Raw genomic sequence first — 12,282 nt, forward strand, 5'->3', positions numbered from 1 at the left:
CATGCTCTCCTTTGTAACAACCAGAGCCTACCCCCGGCCTGGCCATCTGCCTCCAGCCCCGCCACTGGGGCTCCTGCAGCTCCTTCTGTGGGTCCCTGCTCATCTGCTCCACTCTCCCAAGCTCAGCCTGGAGGTGAGCGCGTGTTTCTGGACCAAATCTCAACATGTAACTGACACCACAGTTCGCCACACGCACCTCACTCACTACCTTATGGATAAGATTCCAAGAAGAGATGAGAAGCTAGGAGCACTGTGGGTGCAGACTAGATGAAAACATCAATCCAATGGCAGGCTAAACGGATTATCTGGGAAATTCCTTGAATCCTCATTCAATAACTCCTAACCCGCGTCAGTTTTCTTGTTTCTGCTTTTAATTCTGCCATTTTCTCTTAATACTCAGGTCTTAACAGAGACAACAGGGCTATTGTTTGCCAAATCCTGGCTAGGAATTCAGAGCATAGAAAGAAAATTACAGCAAAGAAAACTATAAATCTGTACAACTGACTTTAGAAAACAGTTTAGTACAATTTTGTTATAAAACTCATTTACAGGAGGTTATTCACATGTACTTATCAAATTTGCTCCTGATAATACATGAAAACAGAACTAAATAAACCGTGCACAGTAATTTGAAGGCAAATCATATACAAAGAAACAAAACAAGATTTTAAGTAGAATATTTTCATGTTGAAAGAATTAAGACTGAAAGAAGACAGGGCACTTTCTTATAAAGCCATGGCAAGGACAAAACTAACAGCTGTTATTTTTCACCTGCAGATTAACTGCCCACCAACAACACTGCTGTGACAGCTACATCAACAAAGGCCACACGGGACATACGAAGTGCTTCGTGCAAATATGTAAGTACACCAACTGGAACCACACTGTGTTTCCAATGCAACGTCTGGTATGACCATTTCTGCTGGGAGAGGCTGTCGGGACACACGTGCTCATTAGATTTTCTGATGTGCCACTTCTTGCATTCCCAGACCAGGTGGATGGTCAACCAAAAGGTGGACATGACGTGCAGGAATAGGCAACAAACCCTTCCTTAAATTCATGTTGTGTGAGCAGGGTTGGGAAAGCTCAGCTGTGTCCGTCACACCTCTTCCATAAGCTAACACCACCTTCTAGACTCTCTAAACCGTGACCACTACAACTGTCTGCTAAATCAAGCATTCTACCAAGACAGGAGGAAAATAAACACAGTAACAATGAGCTTTCTTGCCAAAGGCCAGGCAGGAAGCTTACAAAGCCCTGGCCCCAAGAAGGGCTCGGCTCGCCTCCGTGACGGGGGAGCAGGGGCTGACTCTGGGGACAGAGCGCATGCTCCCCAGGTGACAGGGAGTATCCACGCCCATCAGCATGGTCTAGACACCAGTGGGAGGGACAAGGGGAACAGAGAAGTAGAGTGTTTAAACCTATGGCAACCAAACACTCTTTTAAAGCTCTTAATAATCCGCTTCAGTACAATTTCTGACGAACACAAAGCCCTTTCTGCTTAAAAAGCAGAATAGCAAAGACACTTCAGAGGGTGCGTGTTCACAATCAGGGGTGCGCTCTCTACCCCCGATTAGCGGGGTTGCTACCCTGCTACACGACCAACCAGGGCTTCAAATGCTGGTTGGCTGTTAACACACGCTCGCGTCTGTGAGACTTCAGCACCACCGTGTGTGTGCAGGGAAAGCCAGGTTTTGAAATCAGGCAGCCCTGCCCACATCCAAGTCTCCAGACCTCCACCCACCACAGCCACTTCCTTTCGCAGAAGCACAAGCCCTCTAACCAGATGCTCCTGCATCTCCTGCAGATGCTGCTGCATCTGCATCGGTTACAATGGTCTCCAGAGACGACAGGAAATCTGTCAACTCCCTCCTTGGTTCTGCACTCCCAAGTATCTGCACTGCTCTTCCAGCCTGCTGTTTTTAAAGGATGTCTCTTTCCTGTCTAAAATATTGTCTCAAGTCCCCAGGAACCCCTTGGGAAGATGCTAAACACCCAGTTTTCTGGGCTCAACCCAAGAAATGCATGCTTTCACACAAGCCACCTCAGCACTGACCTTGCACTTGGCAACCGCTGGATTTCTAACCCACGAGTTGCAGAAAACTCGTAATATGCCGGGGGCATCTGAATGACATGTCAAGAACTATACTTTCATATTCTCCTAATTCAAGAAGAACGAGAATTTTAGTTAGAGAACTATGTGCTCACGACTAGAAGATGAAGTCATCACAGAAATGCACTATCCTATGTCAGGGTGCCTGGTCTACAAAGGTCATCAGTGAAACTTAACTAACATAACTTTCTGCTTCCCAAGTTTCCCCTAAAAGACTCTAGCTGCTTTTAAAAAACAGAAATAGAGACCTCTGACCCACCAGCACTGAACTTCAGCTCCTTGCCAGACTACCTGGGCTGTTAAACATCTATTTTGCCATAACAATGGTTTAAAGAACCTGCCCTCCTCACACTTTTTTTTAAAATATAAGGTATGTTCTGTTGAAAATGATTAACATTTTAAGCAGGGGAAAGAAAAGCTACCTACCAGATTAAATTTTAAAAGGATTTTGTTATTTGCTATACAAATATACATTCCAACTTCTACAACCTCCTCTCCAAGCTGACCTCCTTTTCTACAAGAACAAGAGATCAACACTGCAAGCCTCCTACTTCAAAGACATAATTACTGATACACAAATGTCCTCTGAAAGCTTTTGCAACTGACAAAAAGGACCAAGAGGCCCACGTGTTATGATACATTTTGTTTTCCAACAGCAACAAACTCCTTTGAGGAAAAAAACAGTCTTATGTGGACAAGCCTGCTAGCTGGTCATCAGAGGTCTGCAGCAACGGTTGTGGCTGACAGCCTCTGTTGTTCGGCTCTATTATAAAACCCGTCTCTTCTTCGAGCTGCTGTCCTCCTCCAGGCCCCCCTCGTCCCAGTCTGAGTTCCTCTTTGTGTGGGAGCTCGCCCACCACTCCTGATCCCCTTCACTCAAGGCCCTGGTCTCTCTCCTGTGGCCGAGCACCCCCTCTTCCTGGTCACACTTCTCTTTGCTTGTGGAAGTGTCAGTACTAGCAGCTGGAGAGTCGCACTGCATGTGAGGTGTGTGGTTGTTCAGGGTAACTCCCTGCTGCCCGATGGTGCACGGCTCCTGGGGACTCCCAGGGCAGCCTGGTGCTCCCAAAGGAGGCGCTGCTCCGGAATGCTGGGGGCTCAAGGGCTGCGGCTCCCTGAGGTTTATTCCTTGGGCATCAAAGGCCAAGCCCAGCCTCCGCAGCAGTCTCGGGTCCCGAAGCCGGTCCTGATTGGGTGGCCTTTCAGGATCCTTTGCAGCATCAGTGACTGTGGCTTCTTTGGAATCAGAAGGTGAGTGGTACAGGGAAGAAGCAAAAGATGTCTTGCTGAGTTCACTATCTTGCTTGCTGCTGGGTAGGCCACCCTGGGGTCTGTATGCCTCTGGAGCAACAGTAGGAGGGTGAGTAAGGCTCCTTTGAAGCAATGGTTTGAGCTTCAGGATCTTCATCACATCGTGTCTGTAGTTCTTGTCGCAAGTCTTAATAATGGCTCCACGCTTCTGTGCATCTTGAATCAGGTGATACCAATGCCGATTTTCCTTCAAAGAGAAGCAAGAAAATTACATCCCCCCAAAAAACATTCATGTGCCTGGGAACAAATAGTAAGTATACCCTCGTGAAGAGATTCCCAAGAATCCATTACTTATTAGACAAAGCAGAAAGAAAAAATAAGATGAAATACAGAACGATAAAACACGCTGCTACAAAACAACACTCAGCACCACCTCTAAGAAAGAACTTCTACCATTTTGCCACTGTTACTCAAGCCATGTGGGTGAATTAGCCGTCATGCAATTCTGCCTGCTGTCAGTAGCGTTCTGCAGCTATTTGAATTTCAGTTAATTAGAAGTTCACTTCCTCAGTCACACCAGCCACACTTCAAGCTCTCTACTACCACACGTGACTGGGGTTAGTGTCCTGGATGACGCAGACATAGGAGGGCTCCGTCATCCCACTGAGTTTCCTCTGACACTGCCTGCCTCCAGGAAGACAGCAGGAAGGCTCAGTTTCACAAAGTTCTAACTTTTGAGTGCATGTTGATTGTTCTACAAACAGGTCTATAACTGTCACCAAATTCCCAAAGGCTTCCCAAACTCCAACAGACTAAACCATCTTAATCCACTGAGATACTAAAGATATCATGAAACTTTCTGTCTCTTCTAGAAGAGCTTTAAGTTATGAAAAGCACATCTCAAGGAAGTGGAAAGAAAATCCAACTCAAGCATCTCTCCTCTCTTCCTTTTAGAGGAAGAGGCAATAAACTGCTTATTTACAATCATCAAAACTTGGGCTTCCTTAGGAGAGAGAGCATAGTGGAGGGAAACACGATTAAGACTTTTTGACAAAGGAAAGAGAAGAAAAAGGATGGCTACCAAACAGCCATACGCAACTTAAGTGACTGAGCAACAACCCTCCTGTGGGTTCCTGCACTATAGGTGGCTGGGGGTATTGAGTCAGTGAAAGTCGTTCAGCCGTGTCTGACTCTCTGCAATCCCATGGACTACACATATACAGTATATGGAATTCTCCAGACCAGAATCCTGGAGTGGGTAGCCGTTTTCCTTCTCCAGGGGATCTTCCCAACCCAGGGATCGAACCCAGGTCTCCCACATTCCACTAAGAATCTTTACCAGCTGAGCCACCAGGAAGTCATAGTATTTATTTGCTGTGTGATCATGCTCAAGTTACTTGACCTCTCCAAGTCTGCTCCCTCAACTGGAAAACATGAATGGTTATTTTATTTAAACGACTCTGAAATGCACTCTATTTTCACATTTTAACACTTCTGACTGTTGGGTGTCTTTGGGCCAGGCAGCACTCTCCATATATGCAATCCTGGAGAAATTCACAAGCTCTTGCCTTTTAGTCAAACCATTTTTAAAAAGAACAAGTCCTGGCTCTTGCCTGAAAATCCACAGACATCTTATATGACACAGTGGCAGCACTACCACTTGGAAAGCAGGTGGTGGCCTTGCTGTGATTTCTGCCGAGTCTGATGCACCTAAACATGGTGTTTAATCCAAGTCCTAGATCACAGAAACAGTTCTGAGAAGCGACTATTAGTCCTCATTCCACTCCCATAAGGGAAACTGGGCTGAAAAACCAAAAAAGGTGTCGGGTGAGAAGCCCAAGAAGAAACCCGCAAACTGGACTGGAAAGTCCAAATGACAGACTGGGGAGCTTTTTATCCTTGGTTCTCTCCATCTCTAGCTTCCCAGAGTGGGACAGCAGCGCTCTGTCAATGTGCATGTGGGTGACTCTGGAGGCTCACAGAGATGCCCTTGGTGGGGGAGGGATGTGGGTCAGTTCTCTGCCAATCTATTTCTAAACCTCAGCTTTCAAACTTCAGTTTCCTACGTCCCCTCCTGGGGTTTTCCTGCCCTTCCACTCCACCGTTCCCAGTCACCATCACAATCTTCACCTGTACCCCGGCTGACAACAGAGCCAGCTGCAGGGGCAGATACAACCATCTTCGTGTCACATCTGGGGGCCCACGAAGGCTTCAGTAATCAGGGCACCTAAGACACACAGCTCTATAAACATTTACTTTTCAGGTTGGAATATTATCAGAATTCAACTGTATAAAAATAATCACTGTTAATATGTTCTTCAACTGATAAGATATGAATTGTTAAACATTTTGATCCTTATGGTCACACGAAAAAGAATTAAAAAAAAGATCTTTAATTTACATGTGTATGTATGGCTGGGTCCCTTTGTTGTTCACCTGACACTATCACAACATTGCTTGTTAATTGGCTATACTCCAGGACCAAAAAAAAAGTTAAAAAACCACCTTTATTTTGAGGTAACCATAGATTCACTATAGATTTGCTAAAGCCTTTAACTGTGTGGATCACAACAAACTGTGGGAAATAGAGATGGGACTACCAGATCACCTTACCTGTCTCCTGAGAAATCTATAGCAGGGCAAGAAGCAACTGTTAGAACCAGATATAGAAAAAGAGACTGGCTCAAAATTCACAAAGGAGTGCGTTAAGGCTGTATATTGTTACCCTGCTTATATAACTTATATGGAGATTATATCAAGTGAAATGTCGGACTGGATGACTCACAAGCTGGAATCAAGATTGGCAGGAGAAATATCAACAGCCTCAGATATGCAGATGATATCACTCTAGAAAGAGCCTCATGAGGAGGGTGAAAGCAGAGAGTGAAAAGTGAAAGTCACTCAGTCGTGTCCAACTCTGCGACCCCATGGACTATTGTATAGTCCATGGAATTCTCCAGGCCAGAATACTGGAGTGGGTGGCCTTTCTCTTCTCCAGGGGATCTTCCCCACCCAAGGATCGAACCCAGGTCTCCCGAATTTCAGGTGGATTCTTTACCAACTGAGCGATGAGAGAAGCCCAGACAGTGAAAAGGCTGGCTTAAAACTTAACATTCAAAAAGTAAGATCATGGCATCCAGTCCTACCACTTCATGGCAAACAGATGGGGAAAAAGTAGAAACAGTGACAGATGTTATTTTCTTGGGTTCCAAAATCACTGCAGACAGTGACTAGAGCCATGAAATTTTAAAAGATGCTTGCACCTTGGAAGGAAAGCTATGACAAACCTGGACAGCATATAAAAAGCAGAGACACTTTGCCGACAAAGGTCTGTACAGTCAAAAGCTCTGGTTTTTCCAGTAGTCATCTACGGATGTGAGAGTTGAACCATAAAGAAGAACTGATGCACCGAAGAATTGAGATGCTTTTGAACTGTGGTGTGGAGAAGACACTTGACAGTCCCTTGGACTGCAAGGAGATCTAACCAGTCGATCCTAAAGGAAATCAACACTGAATATTCATTGGAAGGACTGATGCTGAGGCTGAAGCTCCAATACTTTGGCCACCTGATGTGAAGAGCCAACTCCTTGGAAAAGATTCGACTCATTAGAAAAGACCCTGATGTTGGGAAAGATTGAGGGCAAGAGGAAAAGGGGGCGGCAGAGGATGAAATGGGTTAGATAGCATCATTGACTCAATGGACATGAGTTTGAGCAAAGTCCCAGAGACAATGAAGGACAGGGAAGCCTTGGGTGCTGCAGTTCATTGGGTTACAAAGAGTTAGACATGACTTAGTGACTGAACAATAGATTTACAGGAAGTTACCAAAAAAGTACAATCTTCACAGTTTTCCCAAATAGTTATGAAAAACAACTCTTTAAACGTTCAATTTATATTGTAAATTTTTTTGTGGCAGAAAAGCCTAACAGTCACATTTACAGAGAGACTTTTAATTATGAAAATATATTCACTATCCCCACTGAATTGTACCCTAAACAGTACAGATGACAATTTTAAAGAGCAGAAAGAACAACACTGTTCTGTACCCCACAGGATACACTTAAAAGAGTGACATAATAGATTTATTTTTATTAGCCTTACTTTAAAATGTCAGTACTTACAAAATATTATAAACAAAATCTTTATCAATACTTCTGATAAAAGATTCTCAGCATCAACTTAAAATGGAGGATATGCAGCTTTTAAAAATTATTTCAAGGAGGTACCAAACAACGAAAGCTGCAGACCACAGACCTAGGGGAGAGCTGAAGGAGGAAGATTGTATTTGAACGCCCTCTGGTGGAACTAGCCAAAATAGGGGGAAATACTAAGTTGGCTTCCCTTGTGGCTCAGCTGGTGAAGAATCCACCTGCAATGCGGGAGACCTGGGTTCAAGCCCTGGGTTGGGAAAAGCCCCTGGAGAAGGGAACGGCTATCCACTCCAGTCATCTTACCTAGAGAATTCCATGGACTGTACAGTCCACAGAGTCGCAAAGAGTCAGATATGACTAAGTGACTTTCACTTCACTAAGTTGGCAGGAAAGTTATGACCAACCTAGACAGCATATTAAAAAGCAGAGACATTACTTTGCCAATAGAGGTCCGTCTCGTCAAGGCTATGGTTTTTCCAGTGGTCATGTATGGATGTGAGAGTTGGACTAGAAAGAAAGCTGAGTGCCGAAGAATTGATGCTTTTGAACTGTGGTGTTGGAGAAGACTCTTGAGAGTCCCTTGGACTGTAAGGAGATCCAAACAGCCCATCCTAAAGGAGATGAGTCTTGGGTGTTCACTGGAAGGACTGATGTTGAAGCTGAAACTCCAATACTTTGGCTACCTGATGCAGAGAGCTGACTTATTTGAAAAGACCCTGATGCTGGGAAAGATTGAGGGGAGGAGGAGAAGGGGACGACAGAGGATGAGTCGGTTGGATGGCATCACCGACTCAATGGACATGAGTTTGAGTAAGCTCCAGGAGCTGGTGATGGACAGGGAGGCCAGGCGTGATGCAGTCCATGGGGTGGCAAAAAGTTGGACACGACTGAGCGACTGAACTGAAGTTAGCACTTCTCCTAAGATAAACCAGACTGTTAAAATTAGAGAAACTGAGTTATTACCCCTAAATGAGACAAAGCAGCAAATACACATTTATCCAGCTGTAGCTCACCCAACTAAGCTACACTCTTTGTGGACCACAAGGGGAACCTGGCCTTCTGGAGGAGCATCTGCTCTGAGAGGACCCTGATAACGCTCATCTCTCAAGGGAAGCAGGAAGTGGTGCTGCTCCGAGTGTCAGGACAGAAATGAAGATCCATACACACACCTGCGAACTCCCACTCTCTCTGGCATTAGGCTGAGCCAAGACCACATTAACTCAGAGTTTACTAAGGGCTGACCAAACCCACGATGTAGAAACAATTTCTTAAAGGTCATCTTGAAAGCACACTGTGACTACTGGGTCCTGGGCTAGGATAAGAAGAACGGTCTGGGTGTCTAAAAGCTCCCATGAAGAAGCTGCTAGGGAACTAACAAGGTGGGGGTGAAGGAGTAAGAGGAACACTATTGTTTGTGACCTCGAAATCATTTCCATTTTGATGAAACAAAAACAAAACCTCAACCCAGTATGAGTAATAAGGGGCAACCCTTTTGAGATCCCTGGTCCTCTAGAATGTACCTACCACTAGGGTTCTCAAGTGTCCCAGGATGAAGAGGCTGTACTTGGCTCGTGTGATGGTGACATTCAATCTCTGCAAACTTGCCAGAAATCTAAGCAACAGAAGAAAAAAAAAAATTACTTCTTTGTACAGAATGACTCGGCAGTGTATCAGTGTATGTGAGACACAGGCGATATTTCAGACAGCTTTTCTTGGTTCCTTCTGCTTTAAAATCACAATGCTTTTGCACCCCTTCTCCCAACACAGGGGACCTGGCATAGGGCAATTCTCATCAAAAACAATATACAAACGATGTCTGGAGCTTTCCTTCAAAGTGATGTACTTATTTCCTATCGTGACTTAGATATTAGAAATTTTAATGGCTGTGATTTTGAAGTCTTAAAACATCCAAAAATATGACAGTAGATCAATTATGACACATACTGTGGAGAGGAACACGCCCCTGCAAAACATACTGGATTCAATCATCTACTTCACTCTTATCAAGTGAAAAAACAGATCCACTAGGTGACATGGGTTAATACACAAGGAACTAAAAAAAGCAGACCTAACAGTGGATCAACTACACAACTTAAAAAAACCTTCATGACATTATGTAATTTTTATATAATTGAGCAAATGATGGTACTCTCTAACAGTGATTAAAAATAGATCTACTGCTGGATTATAAACAAAGCAAATCAAGGATGACAGTTACCCACCCAATTGAGCCTTGTGTGGCACTTGCTCTGACGCATGTAACAATAACACAGTCTTTCTGACGACCCTGGAAGGCATCCACGGTATCTACTTCTGCTGCCCTATTAATGAGAGAGAAAACATGTTTACTGAAAAACATAGTTATTAAAGTATATCTATTCCCAGTAGAGAAGCCCTGTGCCCATTAGCCATCAGTCTCTAATTCCCTTCCCACCAGGCCCTGGCAACCACTAATCTATGTTCCGTCTTTATGGACTTTTCTACACGGGACACAGCTAGCATGTAAATGAAGTTATAGACTATGTGACCTTCTGTGTCAGGTTTCTTCCACTTAGCACGGTATTTTCCAAGGTTCACGTGTGTCACAAAATATACCACTACTTCATTCCTTCTATGAGCATTTGCTTGTACAAATACACAATTTACCCATATACAATTTTTGGAAGTTTGGAGTTGTTTCTGCTTTCTGACTTGCATGAATAATGTTGCTATGAACATTCCCCTGTACAAGCTTTCCTGTGAATATTTTCCCAACGCAGGTATGGATCTAGGAATGAAATTGCTGGTCATGTGGTACTTCTACGTTTTATGAGGAACTGCCAAACTGTTTTCCACAATGATTTACCATTCTATCTTCTCACCAGCAATGTATTGTTTCAATTTCTCCACATCCTTGCCAAAATTTGTTAATGCCTGTTTTTTAATGATAGTTATCGTGGTGGGTATGAAATGGTTATCTAATTGTAGTTCTGATTTGCATTTCCCTAATGATAAATAATGTGGAATACCTTTTAGTGTGCCCGCTGGATTTTTCTCTTTTGAAAAATGCTATCCACATCCTTTGCCCATTTAATAAATAAGACTGTCATTTTATTACCAAGTTGTATGAGTTCTTTATATATTCTGGATATAACTCATCAGATAAATAATTTGCAAGTACTTTCTCCCATTCTCTGGGTTGTCTTTTCACTCTTTGATAGTGTCATCTGAAACAAAAGCTTTTCATTTTTATGAAGACCAATTTAATTTTCCTCTGGTTACTTGTGCTTGGATATCACACCTAAGACTGTTGCCTAATCAGAGATCACATGAATTTACACTTTTGTTTCCTTATACATTTTATAATTTTGTCTCTGAAGACTCAGGGCTCTAATCTGAGTTAATTACTGTATTCAGTGTGACAGGGGTCAAAATTCACTCTTTTGTAGGAGGATACCAATACTTATTCCAGCACCATTTGTTGAAAAAACTACTCTTTCCCCACTGAATGGTCTTGGTACCCTTCTTGAAAATCAACTAGCCACAAACATATGGATTTATCTCTGGAATCTCACTTCTATTAGTCTATATGTCTACCCTGATGACATTACCACAATGTTGATAGTTTTGTAGTAAATTCTGAAAAAGTGTGAGCTCCCCAACACTGTTCTGTCAAGTTGTTTGGAGAGTATCTTACACTTCCACATGAACTTTACAATAAGCTTTTCCAAAACCGTAGTCTTAATTTTGACGGAGATAACGAATCTGTAGATTAGCATGGGGAAAGGTGCCATCTTAATAAGTCTTCCAATCCATGAACATGGACTGTTCTCCACTTATTTTGGAGTTCTTCAACTTCTTTCAACAACATTTTGTATTTCTCAGTGTAGGAGCTTTTATTTCTTTGGTTATATTTATTCCTAAGTATTTTGTTCTTTATGATGCTACTGTAAATGGAATTTTTTTAAAAAACTTTCAGATTTCTTGTGGCTGGAGAATACAACTGATTTCTGCATACTGATCTTGTATCCTACAACTCTGCTGAACTTGTTTATAAAGACTAGCAGTTTGCACAAATATTGCATTTCCTTTTCTTACTTAACTGCTCTGCACAGAATTTCTAATATAATGCTGCACAATAGCGGTGAGAGCAGACACCCTATCCTTCCTGATCATATAGGGAAAGTTTTCATCTTACCATCAAGTATGGTTTTGGAACTATGGGTTTTTCATAGATGCCTTTTATTAGCCTGAGGAAGTTCCCTTCTATTCTCTAAATTTCTCGAATATTTTTATCATGAAAGGTTGTTGTTGCACTCAAATGCTTTCTCCACATTTATTCAGAAGATCACAACCATGTGAGATTTCCCTTTAATATGGTACAGAACACTGACTATGTTGAACCAACCTTGCATTTCTGAGATAAATTCCACTTGATCTTGGTCTATAATCCTCTTAATATGCTACTGAGTTCAGCTGCCATTACTTTGTTGAGAATTTTTGCACCCACATTCATAAAGAATATATTGGTCTGTAGTTTTTCTGGTGATGTCTCCATGGCTCTGGTATCAAGGTAATAGTGGCCCCATAAAATGAGTAGTCTTCCCTTCTATTTTTTGGAAGTATTTGCAAAAAGACTGGTGTTAATTCTTAACGTTTAATAGAATTCACCAGTGAAGCCTGGTCCTGGGTTTGTTCTCTGTTGGTAAGTGTTTGATTACTAACTCAATCTGTTTACATTTAATAGATCTGTCCAACGTTTCTGGTTTTTTCCTAGAGTCAATTTTG

The 12,282-nt window shown here is 42.8% G+C and overlaps 1 protein-coding gene across 5 annotated transcripts in view; it reads right to left on the reverse strand.

Annotated features, from left to right (window-relative positions):
• Positions 1-501: 501 nt before the first annotated feature.
• Positions 502-12,282, reverse strand: part of SETX (senataxin) — an 87,770-nt gene continuing 75,989 nt past the window's right edge. For all 5 annotated transcript variants that reach the window (XM_070454885.1, XM_020910999.2, XM_070454882.1 and 2 more), the window contains 3 exons: positions 9,738-9,836; positions 9,040-9,127; positions 502-3,611 (listed from right to left, as the gene is read on the reverse strand). In XM_070454885.1, the coding sequence (XP_070310986.1) occupies positions 2,880-3,611; positions 9,040-9,127; positions 9,738-9,836 (919 nt within the window). In that variant the 3' untranslated portion in view covers positions 502-2,879. The remainder of the gene's footprint in view (positions 3,612-9,039; positions 9,128-9,737; positions 9,837-12,282) is intronic.

Source organism: Odocoileus virginianus, chromosome 2 (genome assembly GCF_023699985.2).
Source record: "Odocoileus virginianus isolate 20LAN1187 ecotype Illinois chromosome 2, Ovbor_1.2, whole genome shotgun sequence".
NCBI classification, from domain to species: domain Eukaryota; kingdom Metazoa; phylum Chordata; class Mammalia; order Artiodactyla; family Cervidae; genus Odocoileus; species Odocoileus virginianus.